The following is a 22,216-nucleotide window of genomic DNA, read 5'->3' as shown; positions in this document are numbered from 1 at the left end:
CCTCTTCCTCTTCCCCCCTCTTCTCTTTTCTCCTGTTCCTTTCTCCTCCTCTCCTTCCTTTTTCCTCCTCTCCTTTCTCTTCTTTCTCCTCTTCCCCTCTTTCCTCTTCTTCTTTCTCCCGCTCCTTTCTCCCCTTCTCCTTCCTTTTTTCCTCCCCCACTCCTGCCCCCTTCCTGCTCCCAAGCAATCTTAAAATTCCTCTCCCTTTTATGTGAGCTCAAGTTTGCAAACAAGCTTCTGACCCACCTCGCTTTGTTCTGTGCCAGGGCAGGGAGAGAGAACCAGAGGCTTGGGAGATTAGGAGGCAGAGGAGTGGCAAATCCTGAAGCCAGGGGGGGTCACTGTGTCCAGGGTGTGATTCCATCCTCTCCCCCCCCCCCCACTCCTCCCGCTCTGAATTCCACAATAGTCAGTCTGTTTCTCGGCACCTTGAACTTTATGCAGAGATTTGGGGCTGCTTTTCTTCCAGCCGAGGAAATTGCAGCTGGGTACATAGTTGGAAAAGTTTCCCTCCCCTCATTATTTTGTGCTGGTTCTTTCAGATAATCTTCCAGGGAGATGGCCTATTTCCCCCCCCCCCTCCTCCTTCTCCTTCTCTTCCTCCTCCTCCTCCTCCTCCCCTCTCTCCTACAGCTCCTGATCAATCTTAACCTCCTCTTTCTCCCCCCCTCTCTCTCCCTCTGTTTACAGAGAGGCTGACTCTCTGTAATACCTCTTAGAGAGGGCTGTAAAGCCCTGCGAAGTGGTATATAAGTCTAAATGCTATTGCTATCTTCCTTCCTTCCTTCCTTCCTTCCTTCCTTCCTTCCTTCCTCAAGGTTGACTCAGCCTTCCATCCTTCCAAGGTGGATAAAATGAGGACCTGGATTGTTGGGGGCAAGAGGCTGACTCTCTGCAAACCCCTTATAGAGGGCTGTAAAAGCACTGTGAAGCTGTATATAAGTCTAAATGCTATTGCTATCTTCCTTCCTTCCTTCCTTCCTTCCTTCCTTCCTTCCTCAAGGTTGACTCAGCCTTCCATCCTTCCAAGGTGGATAAAACGAGGACCTGGATTGTTGGGGGCAAGAGGCTGACTCTCTGTAAACCCCTTATAGAGGGCTGTAAAAGCACTGTGAAGCTGTATATAAGTCTAAATGCTATTGCTATCTTCCTTCCTTCCTTCCTTCCTTCCTTCCTCAAGGTTGACTCAGCCTTCCATCCTTCCAAGGTGGATAAAATGAGGACCTGGATTGTTGGGGGCAAGAGGCTGACTCTCTGTAAACCAATTAGAGAGAGCTGTAAAAGCACTGTGAAGCTGTATATAAGTCTAAATGCTATTGCTATCTTCCTTCCTTCCTTCCTTCCTTCCTTCCTTCCTCAAGGTTGACTCAGCCTTCCATCCTTCCAAGGTGGATAAAATGAGGACCCAGATTGTTGGGGGCAAGAGGTTGACTCTCTGTAAACCAATTAGAGAGAGCTGTAAAAGCACTGTGAAGCTGTATATAAGTCTAAATGCTATTGCTATCTTCCTTCCTTCCTTCCTTCCTTCCTTCCTTCCTCAAGGTTGACTCAGCCTTCCATCCTTCCAAGGTGGATAAAATGAGGACCTGGATTGTTGGGGGCAAGAGGCTGACTCTCTGCAAACCCCTTATAGAGGGCTGTAAAAGCACTGTGAAGCTGTATATAAGTCTAAATGCTATTGCTATCTTCCTTCCTTCCTTCCTTCCTTCCTTCCTTCCTTCCTTCCTCAAGGTTGACTCAGCCTTCCATCCTTCCAAGGTGGATAAAACGAGGACCCAGATTGTTGGGGGCAAGAGGCTGACTCTCTGTAAACCGCTTAGAGAGAGCTGTAAAAGCACTATGAAGCGGTATATACCGTAAGTCTAAATGCCATTGCTATTAGCCAGTTTTCATGCCAAAACTACCGTAGTGCTAGAATTCCTCATCTCCCTCCCCCCATTATTTTGTGATGGTTCTTTCAGATAATCTTCCTGGAAGATGGCCTATTTTTTTTCCTCCTCCTCCTCCTCCCCTCTCTCTCCTACAGCTCCTGCTCAATCTTAACCTCTTCCTTCTCTCTCTCTATGTCTCTCTCTCTCTCTGTTTACAGAGAGGCTGACTCACTGTAAACCGCTTAGAGAGGGCTAAAAAGCACCGTGAAACGGTATACAGTGATACCTTGTCTTACAAACTTAATTGGTTCTGGGATGAGGTTCTTAAGGTGAAAAGTTTGTAAGACGAAACAATGTTTCCCATAGGAATCAATGGAAAAGCGATTAATGCGTGCAAGCCCAAAATTCACCCCTTTTGCCAGCCGAAGTGCCCGTTTTTGTGCTGCTGGGATTTCCCTGAGGTTCCCCTCCATAGGAAACCCCACCTCTGGACTTCCGTGTTTTTGTGATGCTGCAGGAAAATCCCAGCAGCACAAAAATGAGCGCTTCACTGGCAATGGAAGTCCGGAGGTGGGGTTTCCCAGTGAAGGGAGCATCAGTGAAATTGCAGCATCGCAAAAACACCAAAGTCCTCGAAACCCCACTTCCGGACCTCTGTATTTTTGTGATGCTGCGATTTCACTGAGGCTCCCCTCGCTGGAAAACCCCACCTCCGGACTTCCGTTGCCAGCGAAGTGCCCGTTTTTGCGCTGCTGGGATTCCCCTGCAGCATCACAAAAACACGGAAGTCCAGAGGTGGTGTTTCCCATAGAGGGGAGCCTCAGGGGAATCCCAGCAGTGCAAAAACAGGTGCTTCGCTGGCAATGGGAGTCCGGAGGTGGTGCATCCCAGTGGCGGCGGTGGGTTTGTAAGATGAAAATAGTTTGTAAGAAGAGGCAAAAAAATCTTAAACCCCAGGTTTGTATCTCGAAAAGTTTGTATGACGAGGCGTTTGTAAGACGAGGTATCACTGTACAATTCTAAATGAAAATGCTATTGCTATTAGCCAGTTTTCATGCTAGCGCTAGAATTCCATCTCCTGTTGATCGACCCCCCTCCCCTCAAAACTCTCAGCTCTCCCCCAAAATAAACCTCTTTCTGCCAGCCACACCAAGCCAAGGAAGAAAATTAAGAAGTTTCAGCAACTTGTCGTTTCAAACACAGCCTGAAAAACCAGGAAGCCACCGAACACGTCTTTCTTCTTTAGCTTCAATCTCCCCAAAAAAGAGATCTGCTTCCTTCTTACCTTTATCTGCCAGTGACAACGTGCTATTGAAATACTGCTCTTCCACCGTCCACGCCGTGTCATTGACCTTGTTGGACACGCCACAGAGGCCCACGCAGCTCACTTTGATGGCTAGAGAAGATCAGAAAGAAGGAGGATGAATGGTTTAATAGGAAAGTGAACCCAAGGACAAGGGGACACAATCTGAGGTTAGTTAGGGGAAAGATCAGAAGCAATGTGAGAAAATATTATTTGACTGAAATAGTAGTAGATGCTTGGAACAAACTTCCAGCAAACGTGGTTGGTAAATCCCCAGGATCTGAATGTAAACATGCCTGGGATAAACATATATCCATCCTAAGATAAAATACAGGAAATAGTATAATCTTCTATGTTTCTATATTTCCTCTTTGTTTCTCTGCACTCCTCTTAGAGTCTCAACACCTTTTTTTATAATGGATGCAGTACTCCAGGTGTGGTCTCACCACTGAAATTTACAACAATGACCCCAACCTCTGTTGAAAGGAGGAGAATGGTACTGCCAATCATGGAGAAACTGCTTTTTAAGCAAAAACCAGGAGTAAATTATATCCCGAAACCTCATTTTTTTAACCTTTCCTCCCAGCGAAGGTTGGAACCCAAGATTTATACTTATATATATGATCTGTCATGGCAGCAACCGAGGGGAATTGTATTTCAATGCCTCCCATGGCCAACAAATCACAGACAGTTCAGTCAGCAAAAAATCAATAATAATAATCTAGTTCTGAGGATTCAAGATGAGCCCAACACAATGTGGTTTGCACACTACAGTCTGCTGGGGCTAACCACGGTTTACTGAATAAGCCTCAATCAAGAAGGTCCGTGTCGCATCCCCAAACCAAACCCCATTGTGCTAGCACAACAATCAATTTCTGGCATGCTCTCCGCGTTGGGTGGTGTGTCCATTTCACAGAGGGTGATGAAGCTGAAGGAAACACCCTGGGTTGAAGAAACACAACCACAATTGAGTCACTATGGACGAATCGCCACTGTGGCCAATTTGCCATGAGACAAGAGTTCTGCTAATGGGATAGCAATTGCGGAATAAAATCATGAAAGAAAGAAGGCAAAAGGAGAGACAGAATGAAATGCCCATGTTACACCAACACTCTGCAGTCTGCATTGGTTGCCGATCAGCTTCCGGTCACAATTCAAAGTGTTGGTTATGACCTATAAAGCCCTTCATGGCATCGGACCAGAATATCTCCGGGACCACCTTCTGCTGCACTAATCCCAGTGACCGGTTAGGTCCCACAGAGTTGGCCTTCTCCAGGTCCTGTCAACGAAACAATGTCATCTGGCGGGACCTCGGGGAAGAGCCTTCTCTGTGGTGGCCCCGACCATCTGGAATCAACTCCCCCCGGAGATTAGGACTACGCCCACCCTCCTTGCCTTTCGCAAAGTCCTCAAAACCCACCTCTGTCATCAGGCATGGGGGAAATTTATTCCCCTGGGCCGTTTCCGCTCTATGTACGGTCTGTATGAGATGTATGATTGTTTTTTTATATTAAGGGTTTTAAATTGTTTTATTGTATTGGATTTGTACTGTTTCTTATTGTGAGACACTCCGAGTCTCTGGAGAGGGGCGGCATACAAATCTAATAAAACAAATAAATAAATAAATAAACTATTGAACTAATTTTTAAACTATTTTAAATACCATATTTTTGGGAGTGTGCGACACACTGGAGTATAAGACACAACTTAGTTTTGGGGGAGGAAAATAAGGGGAGGGGAACCTGCCTACCAGGTATTCATCTGGCTAGCCTCCTTAGTCTGGTCAGCTTCAGATATTATTTGAGCCCCTGGTTAGGGCTGAAAAAAACCCTTCTTCGGTGGGAATTGCAATGGAAACAAGCCTGCAAAGGCTTAGGGCTGGAAAAAAACTTCGGAGGGAGTAGCAATGAAAATAATCCGGCAAGTGATGAGGAAGAAGATAAGGAGTCTCTTTTTGATGCACGAGTACGCAGGGTTGCCAAAAGACAGGAATGGCTACTCAGGAGGAGGTCTCCTCAGGAGCGGGCTTATGGTTAATTAGTCACTCCTCAAGTCTACTTAAGGAATGACGGAGATGGAAAAAATCTGCAGGAAACAACTTGTTTGACAGCTTGTTCGCTCGTGTGCCTCTTGTTTGGAAAACCTCTGCTCCGCTTATCTATTTTGGCTTCTGTTTTGTGGATTGATTCCAGGCATCTTGCCAACCTCCATAAGCTTCTTGCAATATCCAGGACTAATTACTTATCTTTGTTTTCTGACTTGATGGACTTATGCCAGCTGTTAATGCCCTTATAATTAACAGCTGGTTTTTCCCCCAGAAAAGAATAATTTAAGATTTATTTTTGTGTGAACATCACCAAGCCAGTTTCTTAGTAGTGGTTAATAAATTAAATATAGGTTTGAACAAACTGAGTGTGGGCTACGTTTTCTCTGGTCCATAATTGGGGCAGAACGCGGCCATAATCAAGATGATGAAGAACTGAGGGGGAGAGAGAAGAAGAGGGAGAGAGGGGGGGGGGAGAGAGGAAGGGAGGGAGGGAGGCAAGGAAGGAAGGAAGGAAGGAAGGAGAGAGGTAGAGGAAGGAAAAATAGAGAGAGGAAGGAAGGAAGGAAGAGAGAGAGGAAGGAAGGAAGGAGAGAGAGAGGAAGGAAGGAAGGGAGAGAGAGAGGAAGGAAGGAAGGAAGGTAGGAAGGAAGGAGGGAGGGAGAGACAGGAAGGAAGGAAGGGAGAGAGAGAGAGGAAGGAAGGAGAGAGAGAAAGGGAGAGTGAGAGAGAGAGAAGGAAGGGGAGAGAGAGAGAAGGAAAGAAAGAAAGAAAGAAAGAAAGAAAGAAAGAAGAGAGAGATGCAGCTTCTGTTCCCAGACATCTTTTTCAAACCCAAATAACAAAGTGTCGTATTAATAGCCCGGGTGCACAGCCCTGGAAAACCAACTTTGCATTATAATCAGGCCAAGCGAGTTTGCGCCCTGAGCCAAAGAGGAGCAGGCAGCGCTAACCTACCCTGTCGAGTAAGTCAGGAGGGGGAGGCCGGAAGGTTAATTGCCATCCATGCAACAACAACAACAATAACAATATTTTTTCATTCAACGTGGCGCACCCACCCACTCCAACGAACTCTGGGCGGCGTGCCATGCCTCGTTGCGCCGTTCGAAGAGCGAAAAAGGTAGACGAAACAAGATGTTAAAAATAAACACAATAAAACAAGGCAGGGCAGCGTGCCCTCCCCCTTTTAAAACACAACAACAACACTACAGCATTTAAGCCCATACCTTGGAAAAAAGCCAGGTTTAGAAGCATTTCAGAAGTGCTTCGGGAAATAAGATCCACCCTTTTGCAAACATAAAAAAAGGCCAAAAAGCAAATAGTTGCACACTCGGCGGAGGTGTGGCCAGTTTCTGTCTCCTCTGGGTTGGGTGTGCTTTTAGACTTTGATTGTGTTTGGGGAAGGGAGGGGGAGAGCATGCGAAGGAAGGAAGGAAGGAAAGAAGGGAGGGAGGGAGGGAGGGAGGAAGAAAGAAAGAAAGAAAGAAAGAAAGAAAGAAAGAAAGAAAGAAAGAAAGAAAGAAAGAAAGAAAGCACTAATGATGTTACTTAGTTCGGCAATGAAAAGTCTGCAAGCTCGGAGAGCACCAAGGATGCCTCATTTCAACCCTGGGCTAGATATTCTCTTTTATTGGAAAACACCACTGGGTTCAGACAGCCGTTGCCTTCCAACGCAGTATTATTTTACTGAAAGAGTAGTAGATCCTTGGAACAAACTTCCAGCAGACGTGGTTGGTAAATCCACAGTAACCGAATTTAAACATGCCTGGGATAAACATATATCCATTGTAAGATAAAATACAGGAAATAGTAAAAGGGCAGACTAGATGGACCATGGGGTCTTTTTCTGCCGTCAGTCTTCTATGTCCTTCAGCTCAAGAGGATCCATAGATCTGATCTCCAGGACTGAGCGATCCAACAGACAACTCTGAAGGCTCCATACCAGTTTGAGAAGCACAGCACAAACCAAAAGAGCTCGCCAGGACTCCAAAACCAACAATCCACAGATCCCGATGCCTTATGCTAGACCAGTGATGGTGAACCTTTCTTCCGCGTGGCTATCGCACATGGTCAAGTGCCCACACTCATAATTCAATGCCTGGAGAGGACAAAAATAGGTTCTCCTACCACCACCACCACCCCGGAAGCCCACTGAGAGGCGGAAATGGCCTGTTTCCCAACTTCTGATGGGCCCAGTAGGCTCGTATTTTGCCTCCCCCCAGGCTCCAAAGGTTTCCCTGGAGCTGGGGGAGGGTAAAAATGGCCTCCCCCACCCTCCCGGAGGCTCTCTGGAAGCCAAAAATGCCCTCCCATAGCTTCTGTGCAAGCCAAAATCAGCTGGCCGGCACACACATGCACGTTGGAGCTGAGCTAAGGCAACAGCTTGCGTGCCAGTAGATAGAGCTCCATGTGCCACCTGTGGCACCCATGCCATAGGTTCGCCATCACTCAGGCCAACAGAAACTATTACACACATTACTTATTTATTTTATTTATTTATTAGATTTGCATGCCACCCCTCTCCGTAGACTCGGGGCGGCTCACAGCAATAATAAACAATATATAACAAATCTAATAATTTAAAAGAAACACTAAAAGCCCCATTATTAAAAGCAAACATACACACAAGCATACCCTACATAAACTGTATAGGCCCGGGGGAGATGTTTCAATTCCCCTATGCCTGACAGCAAAGGTGGGTTTTAAGGAGTTTACGAAAGGCAAGGAGGGTGGGGGCAGTTCTAATCTCTGGGGGGAGCTGGTTCCAGAGAGTCGGGGCCGCCACAGAGAAGGCTCTTCCCCTGGGTCCCGCCAAACGGCATTTTTTAGTTGATGGGACCTGGAGAAGGCCAACTCTGTGGGACCTAATCGGTCACTGGGATTCGTGCGGCAGAAGGCGGTCCCGGAGATATTCTGGCCCGATGCCATGAAGGGCTTTATAGGTCATAACCAACACTTTGAATTGTGACCGGAAACTGATCGGCAACCAATGCAGACTGCAGAGTGTTGGTGTAACATGGACATACCTAGGGAAGCCCATGATTGTTCTCACAGCTGCATTCTGCACGATCTGAAGTTTCCAAACACTTTTCAAAGGTAGCCCCATGTAGAGAGCATTACACAAACTCCCTTCCTCAGTTGGGGGAACCTGTTGAGACATGAGAGAAAGCTCCTCCTTCCTTCTTTCTTTCCAAAGACACAGGTGTGAATTTTTGCAGGGGTTCCAACTGCTCTGACAGCAGTTGAGTCAACAAGTTCTCTTCCCAGTCCTACTGCTGCTCAAGCCCCCCCCCCCCTCCCTCCATCCCTGCTTGCCTGTGAAAAAAAGTACAGGAAAGGCTTGGGCTTCTATCTTCTGTCCATTGTGAGAAATAGTTCCCTTCTTATCCAACATTCTGTAGTGCTAGAATGTTGCCCTAATCCAGGAGTCAGCAACCTGCAGTTCGGGAGCCGCATGTGGCTCTTTCATCCCTCTGCTGCGGCTCCCTGTTGCCAGTCAGCTCCACAGTTGATAGGGCTTTCGGTTAGGGCAGGGGTAGGCAAAGTTGGCTCTTGTATGACATGTGGACTTCAACCCCCAGAATTCCTGAGACAGCATGATTGGCTCAGGAATTCTGGGAGTTGAAGTCCACAAGTCACACAAGAGCCAACTTTGCCTACCTCTGCAACCGTTAGGGCATGTAGAGGGAAAAGGATGCCGTGCTAGGAGGAGACTCTATGATGGGGCGAATCAAATTTCCAGTCAGCAGAGGAAGAAGGATGCTGCACTAGGAGGAGACTCTATGGTGGGGGAACTGAATGTCCGGTCCACAGAGGAAAAAGGATGCCCAACTAGCAGGAGACTCTATGGTGGGGGAACTGGACTTCCAGTCCGCTTCAAAATTAGACTCCGTTGATAGGGGAACATAACATATTTGAAATATGTTTTCACATAATGAAAAATATACAGAGACACACAGAGCGACACATATTCATTATCAGCAAAAATATGTTACACACACACACGTAACATATTTTTGACTACTATGGATCTATTTCGAGCTTAATTGTCCTCATCAGGCATATTATATTATATTAATTATATTGTATTAATTATATTATATTATATTATATTGCCTAAACTTGCAAAGAACTGAGAAAGAAACAAAGGGAGACTAGTATAGATCTATATCGAGCTATTTGACTGTCATCAGCTAGCCATACCCTTTAGGATTCAAACCTTTAATATTGCTATGTTTATAAAGAAGTTAATGAATTCAGCTGAATCAGTTATCTGCGTGTGCTTCCGGTTTTGATTTATGCAACAAACTCCGGTAAATGGGGGCAAAAACTTTGCCGAACGACCGTTTTCGCTTAGCGCAAGAAATTTATGTCTCTCTTTTAAGCTTGACAAAGGCTTATCTTACATATCCAGAAGGCTGATTGCCGTTCCGTAAACTGTGGATCGACAGCGGGCCACGACACGCCAGAAACGTGGGACTCAGAAACAAGAAAGCCCCATCTGCAGGATGCAGGCAAGTCCACAAAACCACACCCCCTCCAGTCCACAGGGCGTGGGGAGCTCTCTCCACAGAACCAGTCCCTGGTGCCCAACAGGTTGTGGTGGCAGGGGGGGGAGGTGCTCACGGCTGTAACCCACCCAAATTGTCCTTTGGGGTTTGCAAACAGCTCTTCAACCCAACAAAAGAAAGCAATTGTGATTTTTTTGCGGAATAATAAAAGGCTGGAAGGGCTCCATTCAAATAAATCCAAATAAATAAATTATAACACCCTCTCGGTCGCCAACGACAGGCTCACACACACCAGCAGCAGAAAGAGAATAAGGTCTTTCCATAATAGTTCCGCCTTCATTCCTTAGAAGAACACACACACACCTTTTAGCTAAAATTCGCTGCTGTTGGGTGTTCTTTAATTTTTTTTTTCTCCCTGGCTTGCTTCAGACAGGAAACAGGTTCCAAGTTGCTGCTGCTGCTGTTAGCAAGACGGAAGGCCTTCTCCTTCTGAGAGCCAGAAGAACTCTGCTTTAGTTCATTTCGCAAGAAGCAGTCTCTTGGGGGTGTCCATTACCACCATCACCCCACTAGGTTGAACCCCAAATCGGGGAAGATTTAGTTTAATTTAATTGACTTCCAGAGGCCTTCTTTAAGATCCCAATGAGAAGCTGCAAAAATCTCAACCAAAGAGACCCTTGGCTAGGGGAAGGGACCCTCTCCTCCTCTTGCAGCGGGAGGAAGAGAGGAAGGACACCCCAATACTCCAGTCTCCATCTCCAGGCCATCCCGCAAAAAATAAACCTGAACCCCATCGGCCAATCGGGAACCCAGCAAAACAACCCGAGAATCCAGGCGCAACGAGCGCGTCTCCGCCTTTCCTCCAACAACCCAGACTCACCGCGATATTGGAGAGCTCCGGCCAAGCGAACGGTGACGCTTCCCACCAGTGGCTCGCCAGGGCTATAGACCACCCGGCTGTCGCTCAAGCGGATCTCGAAGAGCTGGACCTTCCCCATCGCCGGGCCCAGACCAGAGGGAGGGGGACGGTGGGAGGGAGAAGGAAAAAAGGCCTGGCTTAGCTGGCTGCGCTGCGGGTTTTTGGGGGGGGGTTTTTTGGCTTGGCTGCGTTTTTACGCACCGCTCTTCTCGCGCGCCTGCCGGACCTGAACTGCGGAATCCGCAAGCTCGGTGCCTTCGCTCTACCTGCGGCCTCGGGGGCGGGGCATCTGGGGCACCGCCCCCTTCCAGGGGCCGCCCCCGTCCCCGCCCCTTTAACCCCCCCCAACCCCCAACCGCTTCGGGAAGTGGGGGGGGGAGACGGAATCAGCTGTGACAACCGCCTTTGCGCTTGGCTAAGTGAGAGGGTGCGCTTTTTGGAGCGAGCCTCTTCCAAACCTAACGCTTCGGATTCCAGCTCCCATCATCCCCGCTGGGGAGTGGAAGCTCCAGGTTTCAAGGGGAGGGGTGGAGATCTACCGGCGGGGGAGGGGAGTTAACCCTGAAAGGGAAGAAGTTGCTCGATTAGGAAAGGCGAGCCAACGCCCCCAAGTGGAAATTTCTAGATGGATCGGAGCGACGGGGACCCATTATCCCCCGCTGCGGTCTGGTGAAAGGGCTACTCAAGGGACTAATTCAGAAGAAGAAAATGACACATTGGGTACCTTTCCTTGGTCCTGAGCGAAGCTTAATCGGTTGAATTCCTACCTGTTAGGGCAGCTAGGCCAATAGATCTCAGCAGGCTATGCTTAAAAAGGAGAGACAGATGTGGTCATTTGATCCCTTTGATTGGAGTCATGGCTCGGCCCCAAATCTTATTTTTTCTTCTTTCTGTACTGTTTTTTGTTGTGAGTCTTCGGAGAGGGGCGGCATACAAATCTAATAAATAATAATAATAATAATAATAATAATAATAATAATAATAGGTTCGCCATCACTGCCCTAGAGTTCATTTGGTCCTATTATTGTCTCTGGGACTGGCCCGCTTAACAGGGTTGTTGTAAGGCAGCTGTGTGGGGAAAGGAAAAATACGATTTTATTTATTTATTTATTTATTTATTGGATTTGTATACCGCCCCTCTCCGTGGACTCGGGGCGGCTAACAACAGTGACAAAAACAGAATGTAAAAATCCAATACTAAAACAGCTAAAAACCCTTGTTAGAAAACCAATCATACATACAAACATACCATGCATAAATTGTAGAAGCCTAGGGGGAAAGATTATCTTAGTTCCCCTATGCCTGTCGGCAGAGGTGGGTTTTGAGGAGCTTACGAAAGGCAAGGAGGGTGGGGGCTATACTAATCTCTGGGGGGAGCTGGTTCCAGAGGGTCGGGGCCGCCACAGAGAAGGCTCTTCCCATGGGCCCCGCCAAGCGACATTGTTTAGTTGACAGGACCCGGAGAAGGCCCACTCTGTGGGACCTAACTGGTCGCTGGGATTCGTGCGGCAGAAGGCGGACCCTGAGATAATCTGGCCCGGTGCCATGAAGGGCTTTATATGATGTCTTGAAGATGAGATACAAAGTAAATTTAGTAATTGCAGGAGGGATTAAAAAGCATTCCGCCCATTAATCCCTATCCGTGAATTCAGCAAGCCAAATTGTCCCCAGGTTCCTAGGAAATGGCTGCATTCACATAGCATCATTTTAACCTGTGTTGGGGAAATGACGGGAGGCAGAAGCAGAAAGGGATGGCAAGACTATGAGATAGTTAGATGGGGTCCTTGATGTAACGAATGTGATTTTAGACAGTGAAGACTGACGTCTTGTGTTGTTCCATAAGATCAGAAGTTGGATATACGACTTAGCAATTGAACAACAATTATCAGCTGATCACATTTAGAAGCCCAGCGACAACAAAAAAAGTTACCAAAGGAACGTTTTGAAATAAAGGCATCGCCAACTCAAAGTGCAGGGAAGTGAGCGAGTCGTCTAGCTCAACAGAAGCCCTGACTCATTTTCCTGGAATCTATCGGTGGTCACTGGAAGCCGGGAAAAAAGTTGAAGAGATGAAATTCAACCTGACAGACTGTGTTTGTTTGCAGCGATGGGGAAAATGAATCCTCTAGCCAAGAAAGGAGTGAAAATCTCAAGCCTGTTAAGCCATCAGTGGCTGCTCACCATCTTTTAAAAGGGTTTTGAAGGAAAGAATTGAGTTTTATTTTATTTTATTTTATTTTATTATTTTATTTTATTTTATTTTATTTTATTTTATTTTATTTTATTTTATTTTATTTTATTTTATTTTATTTTATTTTATTAAATTTGTATGCCACCCCTCTCCGTAGACTCGGGGCGGCTCACAACAGCAATAGAAAAACAATGTACAATACAAATCTAATAATTAAAACTAGAAACCCATAATTTAAGAAAACATACACACAACATACCATACATAAACAGTATAGGCCTGGGGAAGTTATCTCAGTTCCCCCATGTCTGACGGCAGAGGTGGGTTTTAAGGAGCTTCCGAAAGGCCAGGAGGGTGGGGGCAGTTCTAATCTCAGGGGGGAGCTGGTTCCAGAGGGTCGGGGCCGCCACAGAGAAGGCTCTTCCCCTGGGCCCCGCCAAACAACATTGTTTAGTCGACGGGACCCGGAGAAGGCCAACTCTGTGGGACCTAATCAGTCACTGGGATTCATGCGGCAGAAGGCGGTCCGATGCCATAAAGAGCTTTATTTTATTTTATTTTATTTTTATTTTATTTTATTTTACATTTTATTTATTTTATTTTTATTTATTTATTTTTATTTATTTATTTTTATTTAGTCAAACACGTATTGGGAGTATACAAAGATATAATGATGTTTATATACATGATACTAGCAAGAGAGAAACATAAGGACAGGGGACAGTAGGCACACTGATGCATTTATGCATGCCCCTTATTGACCTCTTAGGAATCGGGTGAGGGCAACAGTGGACAGTCTAAGGATAAAGTTTTGAGGGCTAGGTGATGATAGTCTGGTGGTGAGTTCCGTGCATTAACTACTTGGTTACTAAAGTCGTATTTCCTGCAGTCGAGTTTACTTTAAGTTTGTATCTATTTTGTGCTCGCGTGTTGTTGTGGTTGAAGCTGAAGTAGTCATTGGCAGGAAGGACATTGTAGCAGATGATTTTATGGGCTATGCTTAGGTCGTGTTTAAGGTGACGTAGTTCTAAGCTTTCTAAACCTAGGATTGTAAGTCTAGTTGCATAGGTTACGAGTGGAGGAGTGGAGGGCTCTTCTGGTAAAGTATCTCCGGATATTTTCTAGAGTGTTTATGTCCGAAATGCGGTGTGGGTTCCAGACAGATGAGCTGTATTGAGGGATTGGTCAGGCGAAAGTTTTTTATGCTCTGCTTAGTAGTGTGAGATTACCAGAGCAGAAGCTACGTAGGATTAGGTTGACAACTCTTGAAGCCTTTTTGGCGATGTTGTTGCAGTGGGCTTTGGCACTTAGGTCATTTGATATTGAGTATTCCAAGGTCTTTTACGGAGTGAGGGTTGTCTGTAAGGTCTTGTTTATCCAGCTTGTATTTGGTGTTCTGATTCTTTTTGCCAATGTGTAGGACAGAGCATTTGTTGGTTGAGATTTGGAGTTGCCAGATGTTGGACCATTCTGAAATGATTTGTTGTTATTATTTCGCACTCAGAAGGATCTCGGTGTGTGTGGGAAGGGATGGCAGGTGATGTCATATTTGTGTGCCTTCCCTCTGAGATTTTTCACAGCTCCTCCGAGTGAAAGGGTGAGGTGTTAAATCCTTTGAAGAAATGTCAAATCTCTTCTGGAGCTGAGAGAAGTTGGTTTCCCAGTTTGCGAAGCTTCGATTCGAGGCTGTTTTCTTCATTCTTCTCCCTCACCGGCACCACTTCTAGCATCCACCAGGAATATGGGAAATGTATCACCCATTTGCAACTGGAAACAGCCCACGCCTGTAAATGAATATTCCTCTCGCTATCTCACCAGGGGAAACTCCACCAAACAGAGGGGTAGAATCAAGATCACGTGAAGTGTTAAGACCATTTTATAAGACCTTGGTAAGGCCACACTTGGAATACTGCATCCAGTTTTGCTCGCCACGATGCAAAAAGGATGTTGAGACTCTAGAAAGAATGCAGAGAAGAGCAACAAAGATGATTAGGGGACTGAAGGCTAAAACATACGAAGAACGGTTGCAGGAACTGGGCATGTCTAGTTTAATGAAAAGAAGGACTAAGGGAGACGTGATAGCAGTGTTCCAATATCTCAGGGGTTGCCACAAAGAAGAGGGAGTCAACCTATTCTCCAAAACACCTGAGGGCAGGACAAGAAGCAATGGGTGGAAACTAAACAAGGAGAGAAACAACTTAGAACTAAGGAGAAATTTCCTGACAGTTAGAACAATTAACCAGTGGAACAGCTTGCCTCCAGAAATGGTGAATGCTCCAACACTGGAAGTTCTTAAGAAGATGTTGGATAACTATCTGTCTGAAGTAGTGAAGGGTTTCCTGCCTAGGCAGGAGGTTGGACTAAAAGACCTCCAAGGTCCCTTCCAACTCTGTTGTTATTGTTATTGTTAAACCTTCAGTCCAAAACATTACTTCAACCGCAGAAGTCACTATTAACAAAAGGGAGAATAACAGCTACCGGTAATTAATTGGCTGTTTGGAATCAAGGCTGGGGAAAAACCAGTTCTCCTTATTTGAAAGTGAGGGTTTAGGAAGAGGAGACAGATTTTAAAAGCTCTGCAGAATCAAAGGGTTGAGGCCTGCTGAAAAACAAGTAATGCTTGGGCCCTGTTCTTAAACAGGCGTGTTCGTTGGAAATATTGGGTGTTGGAAAAGCTAGAGGGCACCAACTTGGAGAATGCAATCCTTTGCTGCAGAAGTACTTGGGGACTATTGGAGGATCAGGTCAATGTGTTGGGAGATTTTGAGGAAGACGGGCCCGAGAGCGGGGAACAGAACAGAACAAGAACAGGACAGAACTACAGAATAGAAAGGGACCTTGGAGGTAATCTAAGCCCTTCATGGCATCGGACCAGAATACCTCCGGGACCGCCTTCTGCCGCACGAATCCCAGCGACCAGTTAGGTCCCACAGAGTTGGCCTTCTCCGGGTCCTGTCGACTAAACAATGCCGTTTGGTGGGACCCAGGGGAAGAGCCTTCTCTGTGGCGGCCCCGGCCCTCTGGAACCAACTCCCCCCAGATATCAGAGTTGCCCCCAACCTCCTTGCCTTTCGTAAGCTCCTTAAAACCCACCTCTGTCATCAGGCATGGGGGAATTGAGATATTCCCTTCCCCCTAGGCTTATAAAAAAAAAAATTATGCATGGTATGCCTGTATGTATGACTGGTTTCTTAAATTGGGGTTTCTTTTTAAATTAACTTAAATATTAGATTTGTTTATATTGTTTTGTTACTGTTGTTAGCCGCCCGGAGTCTGCGGAGAGGGGCGGCATAAAAATTTGATTAATAAATAATATTATAATATAATATAATATAATATAATATAATATAATATAATATAATATAATATAATATAATATAATATAATATAATATAATATAATATAATATAATATAATATAATATAATATAATATAATATAATATAATATAATATAATATAATATAATATAATATAATATAATATAATATAATATAATATAATATAATATAATATAATATAATATAATATAATGTAATATAATATATATCTCCAAAGTGAGGGGACTGGGTGGCATTATCAGATTGGGCAGGGAGAACAGATGCTTCAAATTTCCTCCCTCCTTGTTGGACAGAAGATTTATAATCTAAAGGAAGCAGAAAGTTGACCAGGAGGTGACATAATTAGAAGGTTTTCTCTGGGCATGTCATCTCCCACAAGACCATGATCCAGGAAAGTCAGGCCTACATTGACTCATCTGAAGGACCTGTTCTTGACGTCAGATCAAAAGCATCATAGTTCCACAGGCATCAGGGCTGGAATTTCAGGATGCCTGTGGACATGATAAGCAGAGATTCCAAACTTTTTTCCAAGCCTGCATTTGGACTTCCTGAAAAAATTGTGGAGCTGCTTGGGATGAAAAAATGATAAAAGAGCATGGGGTGGTTTTTCAGATTCCTAGTCTACTTAAAAATCCTTGCCTGCATATGCATCCTTCAGTCTCGAAAGACTATGGTATCATGCTCTGGATTCCCATGTGTTTATGTTAAAAAACATAAATACATGAAAAACACATAAATCATCCATGCCTAACAATATGCTTATATAATATTCTTATACATATAATTAATAAAAGCATCCTAAATCCTCTTTTCATCTCATCAGTATTTACTCCATCTACCTAATATCCATACTAATAAGAATAAAGATTTTATTTTGAAAAAAAATAAAATTTTACTTCAACAGCTAATTTTAATCTAGCAACAAAAAATAAAAAACCTACCAGTTATACATAAAATTTTAATTCTAACATTCATATTCTTAAATTTTAAGTTTGTGTTACATAGTTATCTAATGCTGCCTCCTTTTTCTTTTTTTGTTACCCGGATTTCTACAATTGTATTTCTCATTCTTTTGCATTAATTTCAAAACAATTATTTATTTGATCTATTTTTATTTTCAATCCATTCATCAAATTTCCCCCAAATTTTATAAAATTCCGAGTCTTCTTTATTTTTAATTTTCATTGCAAGCCACCCTGAGTTTTTGGAGAAGGGCGGCATACAAATCTAATAAATAATAATAATAATAATAATAATAATAATAATAATGCAAATGAAGCAGACAGTAGAAGCATGCATTAGCTGACTATGTGAAGGGGAGCAAAGAGTCAGCGTTGATGGAGGTCAACAATAGGAGGCTTCTCAAGGTGAAGCAAACTAAGGACCAGTACAGAAAAAATGTAACTCAATGTCGTATGAACAGTTGGTGGAACAAAGCATTGCATGGACAGTTTTTGGAGAAGATTGATAGCAAAGTGGATAAAGAAAAGACCTGGTCATGGCTTACAAGTGTCTCAAAAAGGAGACAGAAGGACTAATACTGGCGGCACAAGAACAGGCCATTAGAACAAATGCTGTCAAAGCCAGAATTGAAAAATCAACAGACGATCCAAAGTGCAGACTCTGTAAAGAAACAGATGAAACAACCGATCACATACTCAGCTGCTGCAAAAAGATCGCACAGACTGACTACAAGCATAGACATGATGCTGTGGCACAGATGATCCACTGGAACTTGTGCCAGAACTACCATTTCCCAGTGGCAAAGAACTGGTGGGATCATAAGCCCGAAAAAGTGGTAAAAAATGAGCAAGCAAAACTACTGTGGGACTTCCGACTTCAGACTGACCGAATTCTGAAGCATAACACACCAGACATTGTGATTGTGGAGAAAAAGAAAGTATGGATCATCGACATCGCAATCCCAGGGGACAGCAGAATTGAGGAGAAGCAGCTAGAGAAATTAGTAAAATATGAAGATCTAAAAATCGAGCTGCAACGACTCTGGCATAAGCCAGTGAAAGTGGTCCCAGTGGTACTTGGCACGCTGGGCGCAGTGCCAAAGTATCTCAGCGGACAATTGAAAACCATCGGAATTGACAAAATCTCCATCTGTCAATTGCAAAAGGATGCTTTAGTGGGATCGGCAAACATAATTCGCTGCTACATCACACAGTCCTAGGTGCTTGGGAAGCGCCCGACTGGTGATGAAATACGAAATCCAGCATAGTGATCTCGTTTGCTGTGTTGTACTGACATAATATTATTATTATTATTATTATTATTATTATTATTAATAATAATAATAATAATAATATTATTATAATAATATTCATTTCAGCACAATCCACAATCTTCATTTTCTTTCTGTAGGTATTCGATTCAACTTCCAATCATGTAGTTTCTTGACGTTATTCCACCCAAGAGCTAACCAAGCCTGATCTTGGTTAGGTTTGAAGCTCAAGACCAGCCAACAATATTTCTACTTTTGCTGATCGTAAATCTTATTCTTTGCCCTACAAGCAACATTCCTAGCAGGTGTACTTCATTTAGAACTACAAATTACTCAACTCTTTGATTCGGTAACAATTTGTTCATCCTGTCCGAATAAAAACAAAAACTCGTGCTTTTAAAAGGTCCTACGGGGAAGGCCAGAAGGAGAAATGCACAAGCCCAGTTTTTCTTAAAAAGTCATCAAATACTATTTGTGAGTAAGAAACAGGTAAGGCGAGCAATGAGTCAGCTCTTAATGATGGGACAGGTAAATATTTTAATGCCCATTTCACAGGTGGGAAGACAAAGTTGTCAAGCAGCTCGATTTCAGCCAATCCAGTCTGGTGATTCAAGAACAGCACCAACAGGTGCCCCAATCCAGTGATCTACTCGTGGCCTTGGATTCCCAAAAAAGACAGACCGAAAGCCACCCGCGTGAATTCATAAGGAATCCACCACCTTCTCGGTGACTCAGGAAGGTCTACCGCAGGGTTGAGTTCCATCTTTGCCGCCGCTTCGTATGGCGATGTTTCGCACGCACACATGTCCCCTTGGGTACTTTCATTTCCGCGCATGTTCAGAAGGTAGATTCAGCCCGAAACACATCTGAGGAGCTGATCAGCTGTGCTTGGGGGGAAGAAATAAAGGTCCCCTCGGGCAATTTCATTTCCACGCATGTTCGGAAGGTAGATTCAGCCCGAAACACATCTGAGGAGCTGATCAGCTGTGCTTGGGGGGAAGAAATAAAGGTCCCTTTGGGTAATTTCATTTCCGCGTATGTTCGGAAGGTAGATTCAGCCTGAAACACATCTGCGGAGCTGATCAGCTGTGCTCTTAATTCCCCCAAGCTTGATATTATTGATATTTCTTTATATAATCTATTCTATATCTAGTTAAAAGAAAGATGGAATTAATAAAGCATAAGATAAACTTGATAGAACAAGAAGAAATAGCTGCAAAAAAATATTCTGATTTATCTTCTATTCTATTCCATATTCTATTCTATTCTTCTATTCTATTCTAATCTATTCTGATTTATCTTCTATTCTATTCCCTATTCTATTCTATTCTTCTATTCCAGTGTTTCCCAACCTTGGCAACTTGAAGATATTTGGACTTCAATTCCCAGAATTCCCCAGCCAGCGAATGCTGGCTGGAGAATTCTGGGAGTTGAAGTCCAGATATCTTCAAGTTGCCAAGGTTGGAAAACACTGTTCTATTCTATTCTATTCTACTTGGTTCGGCTTCACAGCTGCCTTGAAATCTCAGTGCTTTGCAGTTTCAACCAAGAATCCATTCATCTTTCCTGATATCCAGAAATGATTTTAAAATGATAATTGCACATAGTAGTTATCTTCAAAACGGTAAATGGGCGAGAGGCCGGGAGAAGCAAACAGCACCTCTGTCTCCCCCTTGTGGCAAGAGAGAATAATTGCAGGTGCATTCATTCAAGAGATTCTAAATGTAATCTTTTAACCGAGTCACAAAAGTTGGAAGGGAGCTTGTAGGTCATCTAGTCCAACTCTCCCTGCCCAAGCAGGAGATTCTACATTCCTGATGTTTAGCTCACTCGCTCTCTCTTACACACACACACACACACACACACACACACACACTCACAAAATCGACTTGAAGTTGTGGGTGTCCACAACACTGGAGGTTTTCAAGAAGAGATTCGATAGTTTAAGGTCTCCTGCTTGAGCAAAAATACTAGCCACAATCTTTACAGAAGATTCAAGGTCATCCTTTGTTTAGCACCAGCCGGAAGTTCAGGGGAGGATTGTGGATGTTCAGAGAAACCAAAGTGGTCCACGTGATGAACTTGTGGATGCGGGGACGAGGGCTGAACCTTAACCAGGGTGGGGAAACTGTAGGAAAAGTTAGGATGGGGTTGACTACAGTTCGTAACCAAAATGGTTCTGTTAATAAATTGAAAGAAGGCCAAGATTTATTTCTTGGACGTTATCTAGAACGCTGACTTTATGCTCTCTACATGGGGCTACCTTTGAAAAGTGTTCGGAAACTTCAGATCGTGCAAAATGCAGCTGCGAGAGCAATCATGGGCTTTCCCAAAAATGCCCATGTAACACCAACACTCCGCAGTCTGCATTGATTGCCGATCAGTTTCCGGTCACTATTCAAAGTGTTGGTTATGACCTATAAAGCCCTTCATGGCATCGGACCAGAATATCTCAGGGACCGCCTTCTGCTGCACGAATCCCAGCGACCAGTTAGGTCCCACAGAGTGGGACTTCTCCGGGTCCCGTCAACTAAACAATGTCATTTGGCGGGGCCCAGGCCTTCTCTGTGGCGGCCCCGGCCCTCTGGAACCAACTCCCCCCGGAGATTAGAACTGCCCCCACCCTCCTCGCCTTTAAAGCTCCTTTAAACCCACCTCTGCCGTCAGGCATGGTGGAACTGAGATATTATTTCCCCCTAGGCATTTACAATTTATGCATGGTATGTTTGTTTGTATGTATGTATGTTTGGTTTTACAATAAGGGTTTTTTAGTTGTTTTAGTATTGGATTTACATGCTATTTTTTATTGCTGTTGTTAGCCGCCCCGAGTCTCTGGAGAGGGGCAACATACAAATCCAATCAATCAATCAATCAATAAAATAAATTTCTTGAATGTTAATTGGAATGCTGATTGTCAGAAATTTCCTGACAATTAAAACAATCAACCAGTGAAATGGCTTCCCTCTGGAAGTTGTGAGCGCTCCATCATTTGGAAGTTTTTAAGAGATTGGACAACCATTTGTCTGGAACGGCATAGGACAGTGATGGCGAACTTGTGACCCACAGAGTCATACCTCCTCTACTAATGTCATTAGAGTGTTAATGGGGATTTTGGAGAACACGCTAACTTTCGTTAGTAGAGGACTAACGAAAGCTTAGTTAATATTAGTAGTTTTTAATAAATTTTAAACATACCTACATTTATTTATTTATTTATTTAATCAGATTTGTATGCCGCCCCTCTCCGTAGACTCCGTAGACATACCTACATACATACACTGCTCAAAAAAATAAAGGGAACACTTAAACAACACAATAGGACTCCAAGTCAATCAAACTTCTGTGAAATCAAACTGTCCACTTAGGAAGCAACACGGATTGACAATCAATTTTACAGGCTGTTGTGCACATTCAACTTTGTACAGAACAAAGTATTCAGTGAGAATATTTCATTCATTCAGATCTAGGATGGGTTCTTTGAGTGTTCCCTATATTTTTTTGAGCAGTGTATATACTGTATATATATATATATGATGGTCTTGGTATATTCGGGTTTCTTCCCGTGTAGGATTTGGAAATTTCTGGCAATGTTTCGACGAGGTCCCACTCGTCATCTTCAGACTGGTGTTTCTGTCCTTGTTCTAGGGCGAACACAGCGAGACCTGAGCTGCCTTCCTTCTATAAATACTGGTGGCTGGGTGTGGTTTGATGGCTCAGCAATTGCCTGCTGTGTAGAAACTTCCTGGTGAGTCAGTGGGGTAACACCTGGGGTCGTTGATGTAGCTGAGGTATGCTGATTAGTTAA

At 44.2% G+C, this 22,216-nt stretch overlaps 1 protein-coding gene across 1 annotated transcript in view; it reads right to left on the bottom strand.

The window, feature by feature from the left end:
- Window positions 1-11,139, bottom strand: part of ARRDC1 (arrestin domain containing 1) — a 25,345-nt gene extending 14,206 nt beyond the window's left edge. Inside the window, exons 1-2 of the mRNA XM_070758713.1 lie at window positions 10,610-11,139; window positions 3,157-3,267 (exon numbers count right to left, since the gene is read on the bottom strand). Of these exons, the coding sequence (XP_070614814.1) occupies window positions 3,157-3,267; window positions 10,610-10,727 (229 nt within the window). The 5' untranslated portion in view covers window positions 10,728-11,139. The remainder of the gene's footprint in view (window positions 1-3,156; window positions 3,268-10,609) is intronic.
- Between the last annotated feature and the right edge of the window lie 11,077 nt (window positions 11,140-22,216).

This window comes from Erythrolamprus reginae, chromosome 8 (assembly GCF_031021105.1).
Source record: "Erythrolamprus reginae isolate rEryReg1 chromosome 8, rEryReg1.hap1, whole genome shotgun sequence".
Taxonomy (NCBI): domain Eukaryota; kingdom Metazoa; phylum Chordata; class Lepidosauria; order Squamata; family Dipsadidae; genus Erythrolamprus; species Erythrolamprus reginae.
This window is presented reverse-complemented; position numbering and strand designations above follow the sequence as displayed.